At 43.1% G+C, this 25,984-nt stretch overlaps 1 protein-coding gene across 4 annotated transcripts in view; it reads left to right on the forward strand.

Moving 5' to 3' along the window:
- Positions 1 to 18,810, forward strand: part of LTBP1 (latent transforming growth factor beta binding protein 1) — a 448,496-nt gene extending 429,686 nt beyond the window's left edge. For all 4 annotated transcript variants that reach the window (XM_025354196.1, XM_025354197.1, XM_025354198.1 and 1 more), the window contains 3 exons: positions 7,517 to 7,639; positions 15,438 to 15,587; positions 17,675 to 18,810. In XM_025354196.1, coding sequence (XP_025209981.1) covers positions 7,517 to 7,639; positions 15,438 to 15,587; positions 17,675 to 17,856 — 455 coding nt within the window. In that variant the 3' untranslated portion in view covers positions 17,857 to 18,810. The remainder of the gene's footprint in view (positions 1 to 7,516; positions 7,640 to 15,437; positions 15,588 to 17,674) is intronic.
- Positions 18,811 to 25,984: the final 7,174 nt, after the last annotated feature.

Genomic DNA, 25,984 nt, shown 5'->3' on the forward strand with positions numbered 1-25,984 from the left:
AGTGTATTTAATAATTTTTTTCCCAGGGTTTCAGAAGGGCAGCTGGGGAGTAGAAAGAACATGGTTTGGCAAATAGACCACTTTAGGTTCAAATCCCTCACCTCACCTTGGGCAAGGCAAGTTATGCTATTAAAAAGTGTAGTTTACTTATTGGAAACAAAAGGAGCTAATTACGATTATTTCATAGAGTTCTGAGTTTTAAATGAAACAGTGTATGCAAAAGTAGCGTCTGGTGCATAGGAACTTAATAGTGCATGTTAGCTAACTCTCCTGTTTTCAATTGTTCGGTAGCCTGCATCTACAGTAGTTAGCTCCCTAATGCTTTCTTTTCTTTTTTTTTTTTTTTTTTTTTTTTTGAGATGGAGTCTCGCTCTGTCACCCAGGCTGGAGTGCAGTGGCGTGATCTCGGTTCACTGCAACCTCTGCCTCCTGAGTTCAAACATTTCTCCTTTCTCAACCTCCCAGGTAGCTGGGACTACAGATGCCTGCCACCACGCCCGGCTAATTTTTGTAGTTTTAGTAGAGACGGGGTTTCACCGTATTGTTCAGTGAACTCCTGACTGCAGGTGATCCACCTGCCTCGGCCTCCCAAAGTACTGGGATTATAGGCGTGAGCCACGGTGCCCAGCCTCGCTTCCCTAATGCTTTCTTATCTATTATGTATGCTTATGACTCTCTCTGAGTTACCTTCCTTCCTCTTCTACCTAGTTAACCTCCTGGCTGCAGATGCTGTTTTCAAGCTGAAGCCTTTCCCAGCTCTTCCAGGACAACTTTAGTCATTGCCTCTGTGATCCTGATAAGATATTGCGTGTGCCCTGATTGACTATTGTCGCCTCTTTCCGTACTCTCAAGCCCCACCCTGTCTGTAATATTCTCAGCTTTTGGTTATAGGAATGCATCAGCCAGTCAGTCACCGAATGAAGCAATGAATGAATCACTTTTAATAGAGCTAAGGCAAAGAGTACCATAATTCCGTGCAATAAATGGAGAAACTAAGGCTCAAAGACACGTGTCCAGACCAAGGAACTAGGAAGTAGAGAAACAAGGACTAGAACCCAAGTCTTTTGATTCCAAGTGTTTGCAGTGTATCCAATTCTGCGTCGCGACGCCACATATTTTGGTTTCAGGGAAGGAGTGTTGCTGCCTATTCACCGGAGACTGTAAACAGGAATGTATTCCGGGATAAAAAGCAGGACAGACACCCAGGCAGACATCCAGTCTCACAGTGTTGTGGCAATACCAACGGAGGTCTCTCTTCCACCGTTCTTTACTGGTACAGAGTGGAATGTTCTGTAAATGGCCAACATTTTTCTAATTTCATATCTTTTGCTAATTTCATTTAAAGAAAAGTGCCCATTGGCCGGATGCAGTGGCTCATGCCTGGAATCCCAGCACTTTGGGAGGCTGAGGCGGGCGGATCACGAGGTCAGGAGCTCAAGACCAACCTGGCCAACATAGTGAAACCCCATCTCTACTAAAAATACAAAAATTAGCCGAGCATGGTGGCGCACATCTGTAGTCCCAGCTACTCAGGAGGCTGAGGCAGAAGAATCACTCGAACCTGGGAGGCAGAGGTTGCAGGGAGCCGAGATTGCGCCACTGCACTCCAGCCTGGGCGACAGAATAGTGCCTGTTATAATGCTGGCTTCTCGGTCACTGGAGGAGACAGTCATTTCATTCTCTTTATCTCCTCCCGCTGTTTCCTAGTTGTGTGTTTTAAACACCATTGTCATTAATCCACGTTTAAACCTCTAAGAAAAATACCTGGTCTAGAAATTGTAGTAGAATGTGACCCACTTTTCTGTTTCTTTCTCTCTCTCTTTTTTTTTTTTTAGATAGGGTCTCACTCTGCTCAGGCTGGAGTGCAGTGGCACGATCACAACTCACTGCAGCCTGGACTTACCTGGGCTCAGATGATCCTGTAGCCTCAGTGTGCCACTATGCCTGGCTAATTTGTGAATATTTTTTTGTAGAGATGGGGTTTCACCATGTTGGCCAGGCTGGTCTCAAACTCCTGGGCTCAAGTGATCTGCCCACCTCAGCCTCCCAAAGTGCTGGGATTACAGGCGTGAGCCACTGCGCCCAGCACTGATCTGTTTTTCTTAATGCATGAGAATTGGTCCTTGTTTCTCTTATATTTGAAAATAACACAGTTCAAACTTCAGAGCATTGCATTTTTAGCCCTGATGTGTACAAAGCGAAATTGCAACCTCTCTACCATTTCTAAAAACAGCTGTATTTAATTTGCCTCAGTCAGAATTAAAACTTTACCTCCTGGTCTCCTCACATGCCAGGGTAGCATTGTGACATGTGACTGTCCAGACTGCCCTGCACATGTGTCTGTCATCAAGAATGGAGATTTCTTATAGTAAGGATAGAGTAATGTTCCTCCCATTGCTGCCAACAGCAGGGGCCCCACACCCACAGGCTCCAGGGGATAATTTGTAAACCTTTTCTTTTTTCAATTTAAGATGAAAAGCAACAGTATTTGTCATATGAATCAGCCATGCCAGGGAAATTAGTGTGATCAGTGGCCTGGATATTGTTTAGACCACTTAGCGATGGTGTTCCATAGCATCCCTTGTGTATCTTTCATAGCTTTGATCAAGAGCAAAGCATTTGCGTGATCAAGAGCTAAGCATTTGCACTTGGGGCATGGGGAATGCAGTGGATGGGGGAGGGTCTTTGAGGTGTGACTGGTTCCATTTCCTGTTCTTTTCCCATTGGTATTTGGCTAGATTCCAGATGGACACATTGTATGGGGTCTCAGATGGGACTGTCTCCAAAGTGCACCTCCCAGGGCAAGCCCTGCTAAGCAAAAACTTTTCCTCTGCACCAAGCCCCAGACAAGGAGGTGACTAATTGTTCTTGATGTCCATAAGTAAAGGGTGTTTTGGAGAAAGACAAAGATTCTGAGGATAGAAAATGTGTTCATCTCCACATGTTGAGCTGGATGAAGTAGCGGCCAAGAGTTTCTTGTGAGTTCTTGTAGGAAGTTAATGGAAATAATTCAGGGATCTGCTATTCTTGGGCTCTGTACTCTCAGCCAACCACAGTTCATGCAGTCCCCCAAGCTGGACTTTAGCAGTGACCTAGTCATAGAGATAACCAAGGCCAAGCCGCTGCCTAGCTAGAGTGGGTTCTGCTTGTGGCTTGGGGTGCTCAGAGGTCCAGCACATGCTAGAAATTTGCCTGTACCGAGATCCTAAAGAGGATGACTTGCCCAAGACATTAAAATATTTCCTGATATTCCCATTGCTTTCCTGAAAGCACATGTGCTTTCAGGATGGTGAAATCCACTTCTATAAACCTACTCTTTTTTATTAATGTATTCTCTATGTAAGACATTTCTGATTTAGGCCTATACTAAAAATGCTTGGACATCAGTTTTTCCCCTGTACTTTGAGTTCTGATGATCTAATGTTAAAATGTGCTATTGTTCATATTATCACTGTCCAACCAAGTAATTAAATCTACCAAGGCAGTCAAGTTTTGTGCCTTGTATGAGAGGAAGTCTAGGAAGACTTCTCTGTTTACTGAGCTAGTTGCCCTCTACCTATTTAAAAACTCCAAATGGTCTTGAAACGAGATTTAAAAACACCTGTGGACCGTTCTTCCATTGCTCTTAATTCACTGCACAATTTTTTGCCTGTCGATCACTGCTTTTGTGTTTTGTTAACATTAAAATGTAAATCACTCACTCATTATAATACTGTCTTAAAAAAATTTTTTTTTCATTTATTTCCAAATGTTCACTAGGGACTTAGCGATGTCACCCACAAGAAAAAATTGGATTTTCCATTTTCTTGGTGCTTCAAATTTTAAAAATAGTTTCACAATATTACCTCATTTTTTTACATGTCAGTAACACAGATGTAGACAAACAAGAATTCTTGTTCCTGTGTTACAGATGTGGAAACTGAGGCTTGCCCAGAACTGCTAAGCTGGGGAATAAGTGGTGCAATCAGGACTTGAGCCCCAGCTTCCACCTCCAAAGCCCATGTTCTTCCCATTACCCCATGATCCTGGCCGAGAATCAGGGCACATGTGCACAATGGCAACGGCAGCGTGGATGGATTAGGACAGACCTGTGCAGGCTCCCAGAAAAATAACTCAAAATACATTTCCTGGTGATGACGGGACTGTAGCACATCTTCAGATACAAAAGAGAAGACGTGGTGCAGAAAGGATGTTTTGATCACTGACCAAAACTGTCTTGGAGCTTGGAATGTGAATGTGTTAGAGAAAAGTGAAGCAGCAAAGGGCAACACGCTCTAGCATTTTAAGAGGAAAAAAATGCATGGCAGGGGAAGAAAGGAAAGGAAGGAGGATGTGGAATATCCCAGAAATACCTCCCCCAACCCATGACCCTCCACTGCCCGCTTCCCTAGCCTTAGTCTAGTCAGAAGACTTCTTTAGGAACCATTTGGTAATTCCAAAAGACAACTTAGTTTTCTTTCTTGATGCCTTTGGGTATGTGCTTTTAAAAATTAATCCAAAATATCTTTTTCTGCAACGTAATTCCTACATACCTACTTAGTTTCAGTTCAGGTCCACCTTTTGCAGGGAGCTGTTCCTAAACATTGCATAGGAACAGGAGCCTGCCCTTCCTCGTCACCCTCATGTTCGGTCTTTTCCTCTGGCATTGCTGTAGAGTGACAGCTTAGAGACTCAAGCCCATCTCATTTCTTTGGTGGAGGAAGCATGTCTAGGGGAGTGCACTGGATTGAAGGTGGCTGTCCTGGCCAGGCCCTGATCATGGCATTCGATATCCCTGGACCTCAAGTCTCAGCAAGGCTTCTCTGACAGGCAACAGGCATCCAGCAGGATGCTCAGCCACCTCTGGATTTTGCTTTATAAAATAAGTACCTTGGCCAAGCACGGCAGCCCACACCTGTAATCCCAGCACTTAGGGAGGCCAAGGTGGTAGGATCGCTTGAGCCTAGAAGTTGAGACCGGCTTGGGCAACATAGCGAGACCCTGTCTCTACAAAAAATACAAAACTTAGCCAGGTTTGGTGGCTTGTGCCTATAGTTCCATCTACTCAGGAGGCTGAGGTGAAAGGATCGCTTGAGCCCAGAAGTTTGAGGCTGCAGTGGACCATGATACCACGATGGTGCCACTGCATTCCAGCATGGATGGCAGAGCGAGACCCTTTTGTTGTTTTGTTTTGTTTTGTTTTGTTTTTGAGATGGAGTCTCACTCTGTCACCCAGACTGGACTGCAGTGGCGCGATCTCGGCTCACTGCAACCTCTGTCTCCTGGGTTCAAGCGATTCTTCTGCCTCGGCCTCCCGAGTAGCTGGGACTATAAGTACGTGCCACCACACCCAGCTAATTTTGTGTTTTTAGTAGAGATGGGGTTTCACCATGTTGGCCAGGATGGTCTCCATCTCTTGACCTCGTGATCCACCCACCTCAGCCTGAGGTGGGAGCCACCGTGCCCAGCCGACCCTTTCTTTAAAAAATAATAAATAAAATTTTATTAAAAATAAGTACCAGGATTAATTCATTTTTAATATCTCCTCTAGATCACAACTGTGGATTGAATATAAAATATGGAACAAGTCTCTCTTTCAGATGTACAACAAATGTATATAAAAAATCATGGGAGAAGATGACCTCAGTTCTTGAAACTTATAAACATTTCAGCAATTTTGCTCTTGCAAAGAAATCCTTAATTCTGCGTTTTCAAACTTTAAGCAGAACTGACAGCCATTTGTGCTCTCTCTGTTTGAAGTAGTTCTTTTCTTTTGAGTCAAGAATCTTTTTCCAGGTTCGGCTGTTTCCTTAATGAAATTAATATTTCACACAGAATGGTCTCATGCAAAAGTGCTGGGACGTCTGGAGTCTGGATGTTGTCCCTGGAATGCTTCCACATAAGGAGAATTTTAGACAGGGAAGCCAGAATCCTACCCTATCCAGTGGTTCACGGTCTTTTCTGGCCTTACACTTGGTTTGGGCAATCCTCAGAATGTGTGTGTGCACGTGTGCACATGCATACACACACACCTTTGATTCTTCAGCCTCCTTCCTCCAGTCATTTAAGTAGGAGCTGATAAAAGAAAGCCTTCAGAGTTCACAGTATTGCCTTAGTGGTGTTTTTTGTTGTTGTTGTTTTGTTTTGTTTTTTGAATGTTATAAGAATAAACACAATAGAGGAAAATTCCAGGCAAATGTGGCCATTGCCTTGTGTGACTGCCAGGACACTCATGTCCATCTGGTCCTGGGGCCTGTAGCCTTGCCTGCACCTCACAGTCCTAACAGAGCTGTTGACATCCGTGGAGCCCCAGAATTTCGCCAACTGCTACATGTATCTTTGGAGAGTGTATTTTCTGGAACATACTCAGAACATGAAGTTATTTCTACAGTTTTCCTCCCTAGGCCTTCTCAGTAACTCTGTTCTTGAATGTAGGCAAGAGCCCGGGATCGTGAAAAGCATTGAAACCTCAGTAACCCCAGGACAAATGGAGAACCAAAATCCCATGCACTGGTGGGTCCTAGGGGGAGGAGTAAAGGGGAGTCTAGGAGTCAGGGGGCCATGGGGCTGACCAGTGTGGAACAGCGATACGGCCTCACGACGTGGAAACCACAGATGAGTCTAGCTGCGATGCAGAGATGCTAAGGACAGGAATTTCAAAGGAGCTGAGATCATTGCAGGAGAGACAAATGTGAAAACTGCACTCTGGAGCTTCATTTCTGACTTCAAATCGCGTGCTGCCACACAGCAGCTGTCCTGTAACCTCTCTGTGCTTTTGTTTCCTCACTGGTAAAATGGAGATGGTAGAACCTCTTCATAGGGTGGTGTGAGTGTTTTAGTGCATTGGTGTATATTAAGTGCTTAGAACAGTATGTAGCATACTCCCGCCTCCCCCATGAAAGCTGTGCTCACTAATCCAGGAGCACACTACTGTTCTTGTTTTCTTATTATCTTAATACCACTGCCGTTCTTGTTATCGTTATTGTTATGACTCTCAAAATTGCTATAATGCTATCCATAGGGACTGTAGAGTTATAATAGTGGCTACTAAATTTAAGCAGCATCCTTGCCTGGTGCTGTATCATTTTTGGACACCAGAGATACATTTTTTCCTGTCTATAGAGAGTGAAAAGGCACCACTCTGTCAGAATGACTACTTTCTACTTTAAAACTGTTTTTGATGATAACTCTTGATGGGTTTAGATAAAGCCATCCTTCCAAAAGGCCTGAAGCACTCTCAGATGGCTCCGTTTTTTCAGCCCTTTACTGCTCTGGGATGTGGTGTACCCACTGTTGAGCTAATATTTTTGATCTTCAATTTGGAACCCGAATTATGCTCTACAGCAGTCACTGTAGGTGGATGTATAAAATTCCCATCAAAAGATATTCAGACACTTTCCAGGCTCCGTGGTACGCAGGAGATGGAGGCACACGTGGAAGGGTGCGCCTGCAGATTCCCGTCACTCTGAGCTGCAAGGGGGTGGGGCAGGTGCGAGCCAACAGTGATGGGGCCTCACGCTGCTTGTCCACTCCTTAGATGACTATGCTCAGCTGTGTAACATCCCCGTGACGGGACGCCGGCAGCCATATGGACGGGACGCCTTGGTTGACTTCAGTGAACAGTATGCTCCAGAAGCTGATCCCTACTTCATCCAAGACCGTAAGCAAAATAACCTTGTTCCTTTGATGCTAAGTTGTGGTTGAAGATTAATCAGTGGTCCTCAAAATGTAATGGCAACTTGTTAGCAATGCAGCATTTCTGTTCCCACCTCAGACCCGCTGGTCAGAAAGTCTAGGGTGGGACCCAGCCATCTTTGTTTCACAAGGGCGGTCCTTCTGCACAGGTGAGTGCAGAACCACTGCATCATTCGTGAGCTGAGATCACACCACTGCACTCCAGCCTGGGCAACAGAGCGAGACCCTATCTCAAAACAAAACAAACAAAAAGAACCATTGCATCTGATGAATAGTCTTGCTGGTGGAGGTACTGTTATATTTATTTTTCTTAAGGTTTTGAGACAGAGTCTCACTCTGTCACCCAGGCTGGAGTGCAGTGGCACGATCTCAGCTCACTGCAACCTCCACCTCCCGGGTTCAAGCGATTCTCCTGCCTCAGCCTCCCAAGTAGCTGGGATTACAGGTGTGCACCACCACCCCAGCTCATTTTTGTATTGTGAGTAGAGACTGGGTTTCACCATGTTGGTCAGGCTGGTCTTGAACTCCTGACCTTGTGATCCACCCGTTTCGGCCTCCCAAAGTGCTGGGATTATAGGCATGAGTCATTGTGCCCAGCCTGTCATTATATTTTCTATGACAAAATCATTTCTTTGCTCTTTAAGTGGTGGACTAGTTTGAGGGCCAAGGTTTCCACAAGAGCCCAGTTGTATTGCAGCCTTTTTTTCCTACAGGGAAATGGCAGATGTTAACTGTACAAGTTGATCATTATTATACATGTTTTAGAGTAGGAGGTAAGAAAAGAATTGCCCTTTTGGTCAGAAATGACTTTTTAAAATACATTGGTAAGGGGATTTATAGAGTAAGAAATAATGTGTGCCAACTTTTCCTGGATTAGTGAGCACAGCTATCATGGGGGAGGTGGAAGTGTGTATCCGCAAATTGTGATCCCCTTTAGAACGTCAGTGCTGTGTGAGGAAGCCTACAAACACACAAGCTCAAATCGGACTTTCAAATGCAGACAATTTGAAGTCTGAAACGGCAGGAGGTCCACAATGAAATATTAGTGTATAGTAGATAGTCTCACTTCAAGAACAAGAACAGGGAAACGCCCATTTCAGGAGCCTCATCCACAGCTCACAGAGGGACCATCCTCACATGTGTAGCTTCACCACAAATTTTTTTTTTTTGAGATAGGGTCTCACTCTGTTGCCCAGGCTGGAGTGCAGTGCCATGATCACAGCTCATTGCAGCTCTGCCCCCTGGGCTCAAGCGATCCTCCCACCTCCGTCTCCCGAGTAGCTGGGACTACAGGCATGTGCCACTATGCATGGCTAATTTTTGTATTTTTTCCGTAGGGATGGGGTTTTCACCATGTTGTCCAGGCTGGTCTCGAACTCCTGGACTCAAGCGATTCACCCGCCTCAGCCTCCCAAAGTGCTTACAGGTGTGAGCCACCATGCCTGGCCTGCACCACGTTTTAAAGATAGGTAATTGCTGCCGACCAAAGAGTTTGACTTAGGACTTTAGAGAAAAGTGCAATGGAGCTTTTCTCTGTCCTGGGCCCTGTCACCTGTGCATGAAGCATCCCAGCCAGGACCCAGTTCTGGGGCAGCAGCGTGAGATTTCTAGTTGAATTTAAGAGCTATTTCAGTTCTGCATCAAGAGCTTTTATTTTTTTTCCTTCCCTTCTCTTTCTCTTTTCCCTTTCTCTCCCTTCTTCATTCCCTGCTTGTCCTCCCTTCCTTTTTTTTTTAATTTTTTTTTTGAAGGATGTAGTGTATTGATCATCTAGTAGAATTAAGAATGTTTTAAAATGTCCATGATAAGAACATTCTGTTAATCCAGCTCGGCTGATGAACACACACCTGTGTAGCTGCCACCCAGGTCAGGAGCAGTGCCAGCCTCCAGAAGGCCCCTGGCGCCCTTTTCCACCCCCCTCCCTACGGTAACCACTGTCCTGACTCCTAGCACCGTAGACGAACAACACTCTCTCTTTTCATCCACAACACATAACCACGCAGCACTTTATGAAATGGACCAGAATGCACTCACAGCTACAAGGCTGTGCACTTAGGGTTTGATGCTTCTCTGTATATGTTATGGGTCGGTAAACGTTTACTTAAGGAAAAAGGAAGGGAGAATTATCAAGGTTGAAAGAAAGCCCAGCTTGCCCCATAAATCAGGAATACCAGGTTAAGTCTATATGCAACTCTGACAAATCTGTGGCTTACAGCTTTCCTCCCTAGACCTCCTCAATAACTCTGTTCTTAAATGTAAGCAAGAGCCTGGGATCATGAAAAGCATTGAAACCTCAGTAAGCCCAGGACAAATGGAGAACCAAAATCCCATGCACTGATGGGTCCTGGGGGGAGGACTCAGTCTATAAGTCAGAAGCCGCTATGGCATTATAGTTTGGATTCCAGGAATTTTCATGTTGAAATGTCTGGCTTATGTACCTTCTTTTTAATGCTGGCACTGCTTTAAAGCTCCTTTTTAAATTTACTACAAATGTTAAGAAATAAACATGTTGATGTCACATCAATTTCCTATTTAGCAACATAGGAAATTGAGATGCAGTTCCAAGACCTCCAGCTTGGACGATGTAATGGCCTTTACATTTCTTACAAGTTGCAGAGAAATATTTCCCCCTTCCCAGCCAGTGTTCTGACCTCCAGCAAGGGCTTTTGGGCCCTGCTGCAAAAATGATCGTGTTGGGTAGATAGTAACATAGATGGAGGCTGAGTGAGGTTTCTCATCACCTTTATGGTTCACCGTCTCTGTTACCTTTCGGGAGAGCAGTACTTCTAAAACTGGAATTTACTGGAGCAGAGAATACACAAACATTTTTTCTATAAAAGGCCAGGCAGTAATTTTTTTTTCTTTTTTGAGACCAAGTCTTCCTCTGTTGCATAGGCTGGAGAGCAATGGCACAATCTTGGCTCACTGCAACTTCCACCTCCTGGGTTCAACTGATTGTCCTACCTCAGCCTCCTGAGTAACCCTGGGATTTTAGGCATGCACCACCACGCCCGACTAATTTTTGTATTTTCAGTAGAGATGGAGTTTCACCATGTTGGCCAGGGTGGTCTTGAACTCCTAACCTTGTGATCCACCTGCCTCAGCCTCCCAAAGTGCTGGGATTATAGGTGTGAGCCACCACACCCGGCCCAGATGGTAAAATTTGTAGGCTTTGCAGGCCATGTGGGTTCTGCTGTAGGTATTTAACTCTGCTGTCGTTTCACAAAAGCAGCCCTTAGATAGCACAGCAGCAAATGGGTGTGACTGTGTTTATTTACAAAAATAGGTAGCAGGTCAGATTTGGACCAGAGGCTGTAGTGTCCTGACCTGTTTTAGAGTCCTGAAGAAGTATTTTGGGGAGCCTGCCTGATGTGTGGGAAGTTTCAAGTTTTACTTTTTATAATTTCTGTAATAATAAAAAATGTATTAGTTGTGAAGTAAAAATGATTTTGCTCTGATACATGGGATCTGAAAACATTGTCATAGATTAAATATTTATTTTTTGTCAGTGTTTCTTAACTGGCTTTGAGTATGTGGTGTCACTTTTTTTTTTTTTTTTTTTTTTTTTTTTTTGTATTTGTGTTTCTCTTTTTTTCTCAGTTGTTTTTTCTTTTTTTGCTCAGGGGATTGTCCTGCCTCAGCCTCCTGAGTAGCTGGGACTCTTTTTCTCCTTTAAAGTTTTAAAATGGGCCTGCCATGGATGTATTACTCGATTTTTTTAATGGTACAAATTTTTTTAACTTTTAGGTTCAGGGGTACATGTAAAGGTTTGTTACATAGGTAACATGTCATGGGGGTTTGTTGTACAGATTATTACATCACGCAGGTATGAAGCCCGGTACCCAATAGTTACCTTTTCTGCTCCTCTCCCTCCTCCCACCCTCCACTAGTGTCTGTTGTTTCCTTCTTTTTTTTTTTTCTTTTTGTTTTTTTGTGGTATTTGGTTACATGAGTAAGTTCTTTTTTTATTATTATTATATTATACTTTAAGTTTTAGGGTACATGTGCACATCGTGCAGGTTTGTTACATATGTATACCTGTGCCATGTTGGTGTGCTGTACCCATTAACTCATCATTTACATTAGGTATATCTCCTAACGCTATCCCTCCCCACTCCCCACACCCTACGACAGGCCCCGGTGTGTGATGTTCTCTGCCACGTGTCCAAGTGTTCTCATTGTTCAATTCCCACCTATGAGTGAGAACATGTGGTGTTTGGTTTTCTGTCCTTGCAATAGTTTGCTCAGAATGATGGTTTCCAGCTTCATCCATGTCCCTACAAAGGACATGAACTCATCCTTTTTTATGGCTGCATAGTATTCCATGGTATATATGTGCCACATTTTCTTAATCCAGTCTATCATTGATGGATATTTGGGTTGGTTCCAAGTATTTGCTATTGTGACTAGTGCCACAATAAACACATGTGTGCATGTGTCTTTATAGCAGCATGATTTGTACTTTGGGTATATACCCAGTAATAGGATGGCTGGGTCAAATGGTATTTCTAGTTCTAGATCCTTGAGGAATTGCCACACTGTGTTCCACAATGGTTGAACGAGTTTACAGTCCCACCAACAGTGTAAAATTGTTCCTATTTCTCCACATCCTCTCCAGCACCTGTTGTTTCCTGACTTTTTAATGATTGCCATTCAAACTGGTGTGAGATGGTATCTCATTGTGGTTTTGATTTGCATTTCTCTGATGGCCAGTGATGATAGCATTTTTTCATGTGTCTGTTGGCTGCATAAATGTCTTCTTTTGAGAAGTGTCTGCTCATATCCTTTGCCCACTTTTTGAGGGCGTTGTTTGATTTTCTTCTTGTAAATTTGTCTAAGTTATTTGTAGATTCTGGATATTAGCCCTTTTGTCAGATTGTAAAATTGTAAATTTGGTAGATTGTAAAAATGTTCTCCCATTCTATAGGTTGCCTGTTCACTCTGATGGTAGTTTCTTTTGCTGTGCAGAAGCTTTTTAGTTTAATTCGATCCCATTTGTCAATTTTGGCTTTTGTTGCCATTGCTTTTGGTGTTTTAGTCATGAGGTCCTTGCCCATGCCTGTGTCCTGAATGGTATTGCCTAGTTTTTCTTCTAGAGTTTTTATGATTCTAGGTCTAACATTTAAGTCTTTAATCCATCTTGAATTAATTTTCATACAAGGTGTAAGGAAGGGATCCAGTTCCAGCTTTCTACATATGGCTAGCCAGTTTTCCCAGCATCATTTATTCAGCATCATTTATTAAAGAGGGAATCCTTTCCCCATTTCTTGTTTTTGTCAGATTTGTCAAAGATCAGATGGTTGTAAATGTGTGGTATTATTTCTGAGTTCTGTTCCATTAGTCTGTATCTCTGTTTTGGTACCAGTACCATGCTGTTTTGGTTACTGTAGCCTTGTAGTATAGTTTGAAGTCAGGTAGCATGATGCCTCCAGCTTTGTTCTTTTTGCTTAGGATTGTCTTGGCAATGGGGGCTCTTTTTTGGTTCCATATGAACTTTAAAGTAGTTTTTTCCAATTCTGTGAGGAAAGTCATTGTTGTTTCCCTCTTTGTATTTATAAGTTCTTATCATTTAGCTGCCACTTACAAGTGAGAACATGTGGTATTTGATTTTCTGTTCCTGCTTTAATTTGCTAAGGATAATAACCTCCAACTCCATCCATGTTCCTGCAGAACACATTATCTCATTCTTTTTTATGGCTGCATAGTATTCCAGGTGTATATGTACCATATTTTCTTTTTTATCCCCCAAACTTATACCAAATCTCATTTAGTCTTTACAAGGTAGAAAAGTGTTCGTTCATTACAAAATACTTCCTACTGAGTGCAGGCATTGTGTTCAACATTGGGTCTGCCATTCTACATAGCATTGTTTCTCTATTTTTAAATGAGGAACCTGGTTTCAGCAAAATCAAGTGACTTGGCCAGGGTCACAGGCATGAGCAGAAGACCCAGTTCCTCTGATTCAAATCCCATGGTTCATTTCCACAAAATAAACCTATAATTGAGTGGGGCTTTAGAGATCATAAAATTCAGTGCTTTTATTTCATAAGTGAGGAAAATAAGCTTTCTGCCCAAGTTTATAATGTACACATAGTGAAATGGGAATGGGAACTCACGTCCCCCAGTACCAGTGTATTGTTCTTACCCAAAGAGATAATTTAACATTCACTTATTGTATATTTTTAGATCATGTCTAAAACCCACTTTCTTCTCTGAAGGGCATGCTCTAAAGTTTCTTCTTCACCTCTCTCCCCTCAGGGCACCTAATCTTAGAATATAAGAGAAACTCTGACCAAATTTGTCTCCATGTTGACCCCAGGCACTTTAGTCATTGTTGAAACTTCTTTTTGTTGTTAAGAGAAGTAAGTCTTTATTTTTGTGTTTAGGAAAAAAAAGAAAAAAAGAAAAAAAAAAAAAAAACTGGCTAAGTTGATTGCTCTTCGGTGACCAACGAGACCAAACTCCCTATCCTCGTCCAGTTCCTCCGAGTTAGACCTTATTGCCCTCCATAAGCAATGATATTTTGCTGCCCCCTGTGGTTCCACCGGAGAATTACTTCAAAGGCCAGATAGAAAGTTCTAGCCATATTTTAATTTTTTGAAGCTACTTCGTGGTACTATTGGGAAGAGAGAGGAGATGAAAGGCCATATGACAGTGTGTTGGGTCACTGTGGATTTATGTTTAGAACTTTCCTCTGCAAAATGAGAACTAAACACTCTTGATGCCTAGCTAAATTGTTTTTATATCACAAAAACTCTAAAATCTAGCTCTGACTTGGTTTCAAGAGATCTAAACTATAAAAAGAGCCAAACGAGTTTCTTTGTTTCCTTAAAAAAAGACTTTTTGTTTTTTGTTTTTGTTTTTGTTTGTTTGTTTGACAGAGTCTCACTCTGTTGCTCAGGCTGGACAGTGGCTGTGATCTCAGCACACTGCAGCCTCCACCTCTCAAGCTCAAGCGATTCTTCTGCCTCAGCCTCCCGAGTAGCTGGGATTACAGGCATCCACCACCATGCCCAGCTAATTTTTTGTAGTTTTAGTAGAGTTTTACCATGTTGGCCACGCTGGTCTTGAACTCCTGGCCTCAGGTGATCCGTCTGCCTTAGCCTCCCAAAGTGCTGGGATTATAGGCATGAGACCAGACTTTTGGTTTTCTAAACACAAGTGTGATGTTCTTTCTCATTTATCAGGATGTTTTGAGGCCCTTTTACTGAATTTGTCCTTTGATCCCCTGGGAGCCCTTTTGTAAGGCTCATTCCGTAGCCAGAGCAAACACACACATGGCAAGGCCAGCCTGCTTCTCCCTGGTCTTACAAACTCCAGCTGAAAATGTATTGCCTCACACTCTTACGGACCTTCTTAGCAAATGCTTACTAGACTCCAATAGTGAATTCTGTCGGTTCTGTCCTGAGAATCTGACATTTGCCCTACTGCGAACTCAGGAAGTTTGGAACTTTGGATGAACACTTTTAATAATTAAGATCAAAAACAAAAACCGTACTTGCTTTCTCATTTTATGTGATTTTAACATAGAACATCAGAATTCAAAATATGAGGCTACTCTGCAGAAAATATATAAATTTTTTTATTTTTATGCTATTTTACACAGCTACGTTCAGTATTTCTAATGCTAACTTTAAGATGTCTAAAATATATATGGCCATATATGTGTCTATTTAGAAAACGAACCATCATCTAAATATCATTTAAAAAATGGTGTAGGAAGTTGAAAAGGTCTAACTTAGCTTCTGCCCTTTCCTTTTCAGGTTTTCTAAATAGCTTTGAGGAGTTACAGGCTGAGGAATGCGGCATCCTCAATGGATGTGAAAATGGTCGCTGTGTGAGGGTCCAGGAAGGTTACACCTGTGATTGCTTTGATGGGTATCACTTGGATACAGCCAAGATGACCTGTGTCGGTAAGAATGACATGTGTTTTATGGGACATTAATTTTTTCCTGACACCGCCATGTCCATACCTCAGTCAGCAGAGAACATTTAAGATAGATTTGCTGAGTTTCAGTTTGGGAAGACGAGAAAAGTTCTGGGGATGTACATTAAGTACAGTATGAATATACTTAATGCCACTGTATACTTAAAAATGGTTAAAATGGTAAATATGTTCTGTATTTTTTTTTTTTTTTTTTTGAGATGGAGTTTTACTCTTGTCACCCAGGCTGGAGTGCAATGGGGTGATCTTTACTCACTGCAACTTCTGCCTCCCAGGTTCAAGCAATTCTCCTGCCTCAGCCTCCTGAGTAGCTGGATTACATGCTTGCACCACCACACGTGACTAATTTTGTATTTTTAGTAGAGATGGGGTTTCACTATGTTGGTCAGGATGGTCTCGAACTTCTGACCTCAGGTAATCCACCCGCCTTGGCCTCCCAAAGTGCTGGGATCACAGGTGTGAGCCACCTTACCCAGCCTACCACAATTCTTTTTAAAAAGAAAGAGTTGGTGTTTCATTTAGGAATCCATTTATCAATGAGGATTGAAAAAAAAAAAAAAGAATCCAAATAGTGGTAAATATTGGAGGAAAGGCCTGAATATCCCAGATAATTAGTTTGACTCTTAAATTTAGCTTTTGACTGCAGCAAGTAATGATTTCCTTGAATACTTGACACGAGCATAAGGGAGTGTAGACATCTGCAAAAAGTACAACTTCCGGCCGGGCGCGGTGGCTCAAGCCTGTAATCCCAGCACTTTGGGAGGCCGAGACGGGCGGATCACGAGGTCAGGAGATTGAGACCATCCTGGCTAACACGGTGAAACCCCGTCTCTACTAAAAAATACAAAAATCTAGCTGGGCGAGGTGGTGAGCGCCTATAGTCCCAGCTACTCGGGAGGCTGAGGCAGGAGAATGGCGTAAACCCGGGAGGCAGAGCTTGCAGTGAGCTGAGATCCGGCCACTGCAGTCCAGCCTGGGCAACAGAGCGAGACTCCATCTCAAAAAAAAAAAAAAGAAAGTACAACTTCCTAGTAACCATTTGAATGAAACTCCTCCCAAAGCTGTCATGTTGCCCCGCCTCTTACATTGAAAAGAGCTGGAAACATACGTTTAACCTTCTCTGTGTGACCTAGTGTTATCTTTCAGGGCCTGTTTGCCACATAAGTTTTTCCTTTATTTTTCTTCTCCCTCTTTTTTTTTTTTTGAGGAGGAGTCTTGCTCTGTCACCCAGGCTGAAGTGCAGTGACACAATCTCGGCTCACTGCAAGCTCTGCCTCCCGAGTTCACACCATTCTCCAGCATCAGCCTTCCGAATAGCTGGGACTACAGGCACCCACCACCAGACCCGGCTAATTTTTTTGTATTTTTAGTAGAGACGGGTTTTTACCTTTTAGCCAGGATGGTCTCGATCTCCTGACCTTGTGATCCGCCCACCTCGGCCTCCCAAAGTGCTGGGATTACAGGCGTGAGCCACCGCGCCCAGCCTCTTCTCCCTCTTGAAGCAGTCCTTTTGCCCACTTTGCTTTTGTGAGTTTTAATCCGTGATGTGTCTTTAAAATAAGTAACCTACGTTCTTAACAGATGTTTCAAGTGAGTGAGAGCCTAAATGGATCTCATGTAGAAAGAGGTCTGCGAATGTTACGGAAGGCTTTAGAGGGGCTGTATGGAGAGGTCTCTGCTTAGGTATCTGGTTCCTCTTGACAAATCTAGCAGTTCCTCCACACCTGTGGGAAGGAATTTGGAAGGAATATAATTCCTCTAACTTTCTTGAGGTTCTACTAGAAAATGTCAAGCTCACAAAATGCTCATGCTGTGCTAGACAACAGGGAAAGAAGTTCTAGGACCTCCCTGATAATCTACCTCTTTAAGATCTAAAAAGTCCCCTTTATCTTGTCTGTGGTTGAAGCAAGGTGGAGATAGCTTGCTTACTTGGGGTGGTCGGGGGAAGGGCAGCGTTTAGGCTGCCTCGATGCCTCAGGTAAGCCTCAAGTAGGTTATGTGCCCTCACAGAGCAATATCAAAGATTGTTTACCTGCATCGTTTGACTTATTGCAGATGTAAATGAATGCGATGAGTTGAACAACCGGATGTCTCTCTGCAAGAATGCCAAGTGCATTAACACCGAAGGTTCCTACAAGTGTTTGTGTCTGCCAGGCTATGTACCTTCTGACAAGCCGAACTACTGCACTCCGTTGAATACCGCCTTGAATTTAGAGAAAGACAGTGACCTGGAGTGAAACGGAATCTACATAACCTAAGCCCATATACTCTGCACTGTGTAAAGGAAAAGGGAGAAATGTATTATACTTGAGACATTGCACCTAACCCGGAAGGCTGGAAATACAGAAACAGCATGGAGTTGCAAGTCCTCTGAAGACAATGAGAGGACTTAGGATGAGCCCAACAGGTGTGGCAGACCAAATGGACATTTCTCTGAAAAACCAGTATATATAGTCTGTTCATATGTAAAATTCAGTGGAAGAGAAGTGGAACAGTGCTGTTATTTTAAACAGAAGGTTGTATTATTATGTTGTTTTGTTTTTTTACTATTGCTTGATTAAATTTGGCATTTAAATAGTGGTGGAAATATTTTATATAATTTTCATTTTTTGGTTGTGCAGTTCCTTGGCTGTTTTTCTTTTCCTTCAGTTTTTTTAAACTCTCAAATGAAAAAGTCTTCAATAAAATATTGTTAAGCTGTATTATAAATATTGTTACACAGGGTTATGCAATTCCTGGCCTGGAGCATTTTTGAAATTCAAATTGTTTGTCCTGTGGAGCAGGCAGTGATTTTGTTTCAAAACTTTTATACACATTTGGAGAAAAGTACTTTATATTTTCAGTGTTTTGTTTGATGTTAATGTCCATTCTTAGCCAAGCTGCTAGCAGGTGTCAATTGGATCCCTTTCCTTCACTGAAATGGAAGAGTTTATAAGCTTACGTTAGTATTGTAATATGTAAAGTAAGCCCAACAAAAATTTTTTAAAATTTGATGATCCCCAATATATCTACCATTGTATGTTAAAGTGAAATAAATCACCATTTTTGTAGAAAAAATTCTACCTGAGAGTAATTGTCAATGAGTACACGTGTATAAGTTGTATCCCACTCTCCCCACTTTTATTTTTACCAGTGGTCTTCTGTTAATGTAGAGTCTTTTACAAGTTAATCATTAAATTTGTTAGATCTTGTTAGGGGCTAAGTAGTTTCCCCTAACATTCATATGTTGGAATTTTAACCTCTAATACTTCAGAAAGTGACTAGATTTGGAGATCGGATCTCTAATGAGGTAATTAAGGATAATGAGGTCATTGGTGTGGCCCTAATCCAATAGGACTGCTGTCCTTGTGTCACCCATAGAAGGTATCTGAGTTACCGGTGGCGAATCTGTATAGGTCTGCAGCAACCTCAATTCTTGCCTTCTCAGAAGAAGTAATTTGACTGAGAGGCATAAGGCAGAAAAAGAGATCAGGCAAGTTTCAGAGCAGAAATGGAAGTTTATTTAAAAAGGTTTTAGACCAGGAAAGAAAGGAAACTTCACTTGGAAAAGTGGGCACCTGAAGGCCAAGTGCAGTGTTTAGCCTTGAACCTAGCTAGGATTTCACAGGCTGGCCCCTTTCCCATGATTCTTCCCTCAGGGTGGGCTGCCTGCGCACACACAGCGCCCTCCTTACACTTGGGAAGTGAGCACACAGTGTTGAGGAAGCTACACACGCCCGTCTGAGGCTTTCTTCCCTTTTCTGGTGGTGTGCCCCTGGAAGGTCATACTCCACCATCTTGTCCTTAATGTTCATACCCAGGAAGTTGCATCTCTTTGGCACCTGCATTCAATTAACACTTCAGTGCAGCAGGTGTGGGCCATCAGGAAATGGCCCCTCCCTGGCCTCGGCTGCCAGTTGATCACTTTTAGAGAGGCAATGTGGTCACTGCTGAACCATCACCTGACATTCCTAGTGGATGGGGGAGGAACCTCATGCCTGTCTGACTACCTGGAACACTTAGAAGAAGAGATTAGGACACAGATACACAGGAAAGACCCCGTGAAGACACAGGGAGACAGTAACCATCTGCAAGCCAAGGAGACAGGCCTCAGAAGAAATCAACCCTGCCCAAACTCTGAACTCCAACCAACGGCTAGCCTCCAGATTTGAGGGAAAATAAATTTCTGTTGTTTAAGCCGCCCAGTTTTTGGTACTTTGTTATGGCAGCCCTAGCAAACTAAAATACATATCACAGGAAAAATGAATAATAGCTTTCACAGTTCCAGTCCTGCTTACACAACCACGGTAATGCCATTGTTTCATAACTTTAGCTGAAATTCACTTTTACTCGAAAAAGCATCTGAGTTTTTAAAAACAAACTATGGCTAGGCATATCCAGCAGAAATGTCTGCCCATGTAACTTTTTTTCTGAAAAGTTTTGCATTTTAATAACTACAGTAGGCCGGGCGCAGTGGCTCACGCCTGTAAATCTCAGCACTTTGGGAGGCTGAGGCAAGTGGATCACCTGAGGTCAGGAATTTGAGACCAGCCTGGCCAATGTGGTGAAACCCCATCTCTACTTAAAAAAAAAAAGAGAGAAAATTAATTAGCCGGGCATGGTGGCAGGAGCCTGTAATCCCAGCTACTCGGGAGACTGAGGCAGGAGAATCGCTTGAACCCGGGAGGTTGCAGTGAGCCAAGATCGCACCACTGCACTCCAGCCTGGGCAACAAGAACAAAACTCTGTCTCAAAAATAACTAAATAACTACAGTGGGCAGAATAATGACACCCCAAAGATGTCCGTGTCCTAATCCTCAGAACCTGTGGGTATGTTACCTTCCATGGCAAAGGGGAAGTAAGGTTATAGATAAGCTGTTAATCACCTGGCCTTAATAGGAAGATTATCCCGGATTATGTGGGTGGGCCCAATGTAATCACAAGGGTGATTTCATTGTGATTATACTGGGCCTACCCAGATAATTTGGTAATTTCTTCCAAAAGCAAGAGGACCTTAAAAGTGGAAGGAGGCCAGTCATGGTGGCTCACACTTACAATCCCAGCAATTTGGAAGGCCAAGGCAGGTGGATCACTTGAGCCCAAGAGTTTGAGACCAGCCTGAGCAACATGGTGCAACCCCATCTCTACAAAAAATAAAATTAAAAAAAATTAGTTGGGGATGGTGGTGCACACCTGTAATCCAAGCTACTTGGGAAGCTGAGGTGGGAGGATTGCTTGAGCCCAGGATGTAGAGGCTGCAATGAGCAGAGATTGTACCACTGCACTCCAGCCTGGGTGACAGAGTAAGACTTTGTCTCGGGGGGGAAAAAAAAAAAAGTGAAAGAGGAAGGCAGAATTGGAGAATCAGAGGGAGATGTGAGAAAGACTCAACCTGCCACTGCTGGTTGGCCAAGCGATTCTTCCTGTAATTGAGGGAGCCAGGAGAGAGAATGAGTCCAGGAATGTGGGTGGCCTTCAGAAGCTGGAAAAGGTGAGAAACAGATTCTCCCCTAGAGCTTCCAGAAAGGAATGCAACCCTGCTGACCCCTTGACACCTTGATTTCAGTCCCATGACACTTGTGTTGTTACTGAAACACCAGAGGTCTGGTCTAGGTCCTGCAACTTGATGGACAGAAAGCCAATCACTGAGACAAGTGTTGTCAGGGAAGGATTTAATCGGGTGCTGCAGCCCAGGAGATGGGAGATCAGTCTCAAAAATGGGGGTTTATGGAATGGAAGAAATGTAACCATGTGTGGGAAGACAGGAATTAGGGAGGAGTAAGGCAGGAGTTGGTCGACAGGAAGCAGGTGATCAAACAGGCAGTAGTAGTAACAGGAGAGGGGTCCAGACTCCCATGGTCCAGATGCAGTGATCTGGTAAGTTTCAGCTCCTTAATACTATTTGGGAGAGCTTATGGTGGATTTTCCCATTAGCTTTTCCTCCGATAAGACAAATGAAGAAAGGACCTCGGATAAGACAAATGAACGTTCTCAAGTTTCAAGACCAGGAGGGTCAATTTCTATTTTTATTCAAAGGAATGATAAACATCAGTTCTATGGGCCAGTTGGGCCAGTTTCAGTGTCAACTTCCAACCTATAGAACCGAAGATAACAAATGTGTATTGTTTGAAGCCACTGAATTTGCAGTGATAGAAAGCTAATACAATCTCAAAGCTTCATATCTTACCTGTCTCTTGCAACATCTTGTAGCTGATGTTTGTATAGGGAAAATGTGTGACCAGTTTCCAGCTGTTTCCACTTTCCAGCATGTGCTCTTAATGCATTTTCATAGTGTCTTCCACGTCTAGACTTTGTTTTTACCTAGTGTTGTGCAAGTCCCAAAAAAGTACAGCAAGTGTCTAAAACTGTACAGAAGAAAGCCACGTGAGTATGTGAGAAAAACAAATATGGAAGAGAAGATATTACTGCACACAAAGCAACATTGATTACCAAGAGATTTTTTTTTAGCATCTGACATTCTAGCATGATAGTTTTATTGCGTTTCCATAGTCTTTGTAGGAAATTAAGGGATTTGACTGAGGTGTATCATGAATTCTATTAGCATTTTCACACAGCACATTTTCATTTTTACAGGTTACTTATATTAAGCAGGAGATGCCTGTACATAATGAAAATACATAGCTTGCTTTATTTATTTTTATTTTTTATTTTTTTGAGATGGAGTCTTGCTCCGTTGCCCAAGCTGGAGTGCAGTGGCATGCTCTCAGCTCACTGCAACCTCTGCCTCGCAGGTTCAAGTAATTCTCCCACTTCAGCCTCTCGAGTAGCTGGAATTACAGGCATGAGCCACCACATCGAGCTGATTATTGCATTTTTAGTAGAGACAGTGTTTCACCATTTTGGCCAGGCTGGTCTCGAATTCCTGACCTCAGATGATGTGTCCCCCCTCACCCTCCCAAAGTGCTGGGATTACAGGTGTGAGCCACCACGACCAGTCAATAATACATAGCTTTAAATGTGACATTTTTAAGTAAGTTTTGTTGCATAACATTTGTTTCACAGCCCTAGAAAAAGTTTGTGTGTGTGTGTGATATATAAGATTCTTTTAGCTCCTTTCAGAAGTTACTGCAATTTTAGGCTTAATGCCAGTTGCCCTCACACGAGGTCTGGGATTCTGTGGCAGTGGTCCTAATTCACTGGTTATGAAGAGACAGGCACGTGGTAAGATGTAGTTGAGTCATTCATTTGACATGTATTTTCCAGCTGCACTTAAACGTCTTTTTTTTTTCTTTTTTTTTTTTTGAGACGGAGTCTCGCTCTGTCGCCCAGGCTGGAGTGCAGTGGCCGGATCTCAGCTCACTGCAAGCTCCGCCTCCTGGGTTCACGCCATTCTCCTGCCTCAGCCTCCCGAGTAGCTGGGACTACAGGCGCCCGCCACCTCGCCCGGCTAGTTTTTTGTATTTTTTAGTAGAGAAGGGGTTTCACCGGGTTAGCCAGGATGGTCTCGATCTCCTGACCTTGTGATCCGCCCGTCTCGGCCTCCCAAAGTGCTGGGATTACAGGCTTGAGCCACCGCGCCCGGCCCACTTAAACGTCTTATACCCAAGTAAGAACCATTTCTCTTCTGCCCACCCATGGAACTGGTACCTTAAAATACTATCAGCAATATTTTATTCATTTGTCATAAAATCAAATGTCATTCCAAAAAAACTAAATCTGGCCATCTAATTTAAATCTATGTAGTTTAAAGTTATGTTCTTGAAATTTGCCATGTTAGTTGAAATGAGCAGCAAGTACTAATCTAGCGAACTAAATAAACCCTTAATTGTATCAAAGTTCTTTTGTACAACTTCATATTTCTATTTAAAAAGTTTACAGAGGCCGGATGCGGTGGCTCACAACTGTAATCCCAGCACTTTGGGAGGCCGAGGCGGGCGGATCACGAGATCGGGAGATCGAGACCATCCTGACTAACATGATGAAACCCTGCTATTAAAAATACAAAAAAATTAGCCAGGCGTGGTGGCACATGCCTGTAGTCCCAGCTACTTGGGAGGCTGAGGCAGGAGAATCACTTGAACCCAGGAGGCAGAGGTTGCAGTGAGCTGAGATTGTGCCACTGCACTCCAGCCTGGGCAACAGAGCGAGACTCAGTCTCCAAAAAAAAAAAAAAAAAAAGTTTATAGATACAAAAGCATATCATAATTTAGCTTTAGTGTTTTCACACAGAGATTTTCTTACTCTAAAATTGTACTTTAATTCTGGTAAATCTTAATGACTCCATGTTGCCAGAAATAGGCATAAGAAATGAGGTTCATGAATATTTCATTTGCATCAGCAGCCTTAGTTAACATACACAGCAGTGTTTCATGTACTACTTTGTGGAGGCAACCTGTAGCCGACCAGACTATGCTACTCTAAATATGCTTTTTTGGCACAATGATGATTATTGTCTTTTTTTCTTTCTTTTTGAGACGGAGTCTTGCTCCATCAGCAGTCTGGAGTGCAGTGGCGTCATCTCAGCTCACTGCAACCTCCGCTTCCCAGGTTCAAGCAATTCTCCTGCCTCAGCTTCCCAAGTAGCTGGGACTACAGGTGTGCACCACCACGCCCAGGTAATTTTCGTATTTTTAGTAGAGATGGAGTTTCACCATGTTGGCCAGGATGGTCTCAATCTCTTGACCTCGTGATCTGCCCGGCTCAGCCTCCCAAAGTGCTGGGATTACAGGCGTGAGCCACTGCGCCTGGCCAGCACAATGATTATTTTAATCTGATTATTTTCAGAAACAGCGGACAGTAGAGGCTCTGAAAACAGTATAAGATATTTTTTTGTTTTAATAAGGGAAATTTATAAAGAAAATTTCCATTTGTGAGGGTATCTCTCTGAATCAGAAAGATGATGGCTCTGGGACTGAAACTTGCATAATAAGCCTCACGGTTGTTTACCATACTTTCCCTATTCATAAGTTGCCTCCTTCATAGCTTTCTTCCTTTATTTTAGCTGGAGATGATATTTAAGCCCAAATTGTAAGTCTTCCATGTATATGAGATACACATGTTAATACACTTCTATGTGTTTTTCACTTTTAAATCTGTCTTTTGTTACAAGGGCCCCAGTGGAGAATTTACATGGGCAGAGGAACAGGGATTTTTCCCCCTCATCTACAAGACCATAACCATAGATTAATGAATTGTTCTAATTAGTTGCAGCACTAAAATTCTATGATGCTAATACGCTCTCCAGCTTTCAAAGAAGAATGACTTAAATATGTCCTAGAGCACCTATTACTTGCTGCTCAAATCTTTGGCAAGAAGAAGAAGAAAATAGAGATGGTTGCCAAAGATCCATATCAAAGTGATGGGTAATTGCAACTTATGAGAAAAAGGGAATAGGGAAGGCATCATCTGCAAAGTGCAGCGATAAATCACGTTCTGAGAAGACATTAGACATTTCTCAGGGAAAAAAGCTCCCCGAGTTAGGATAAAACATTTACAATCATCACAGGAATATGAGGGTCCTCGGGCCAGCTTTCACTGCCTTTAAGAGTATGGCTTTGCCATGGGCCGGGAGTGGTGGCTCATGCCTGTAATCCCATCTCTTTGGGAGGCTGAGGCAGGCGGATCACCTGAGGTCAGGAGTTCAAGACCAGCCTGGCCAACTTGGTGAAGCCCCGTCTCTACTAAAAATACAAAAATTAGCCGGGTGTGGTGGCAGGGGCCTGTAATCCCAGCTACTCGGGAGCCTGAGGCAGGAGAATCGCTTGAACCCAGGAGGCAGAGGTTGCAGCGAGCTGAGATCGTGCCATCACATTCCAGCCTCGGGGACAAGAGCGAGACTTTGAAAAAAAAAAAAAGAGTTGGCCATTAGCAAAAGAAGAGGTGAGAATGTTTGGAGAACTTCAGGCCCAGTAAAATCAGTGTGGCTGGAGCAGAAAGAGAACCCAGGGGGAGTGATAGGTTATGCTCTCGAGGAAGCCTTATCATGTGATGTTTATGCACCAGGTTAAAGTTTTCCTTCCTACTAAGATGTCTTTAAAGTTCTCCCCCAACCTTTAGTCATCTCAACTTTTTCAGCCCATTCCCAGACATTTCTTTGAATGATGGATATTTTTTCTACTATCAGTAAGCAAACTTCTCTCTTCCTCTCTGTAGGAATTGTCCTCCCTGGTTCCTTCCCTTGTGACGTTAATAGTTCTCTGCAGGTTACCTTCAACTATAAAAATCTCAGACCCTTCTAAGGCACATACAGAACAGGATGTCATGTTGCTCCTAAGCCCCACCTGGAATGTCCTGCTCTTGGAAGAGAAAACAGCCCTTTTTCCTCTCTCCATTTGCAGAGGCCTAAAGAGCAAAAGCAAAAAAAGGATAATGAGATGCTTGTAAGGAAATGGCAAAGGGGGTGGGCTTTGGGGAACATGCCCAGCT

This window comes from Theropithecus gelada, chromosome 13 (genome assembly GCF_003255815.1).
Source record: "Theropithecus gelada isolate Dixy chromosome 13, Tgel_1.0, whole genome shotgun sequence".
Lineage (NCBI taxonomy): Eukaryota > Metazoa > Chordata > Mammalia > Primates > Cercopithecidae > Theropithecus > Theropithecus gelada.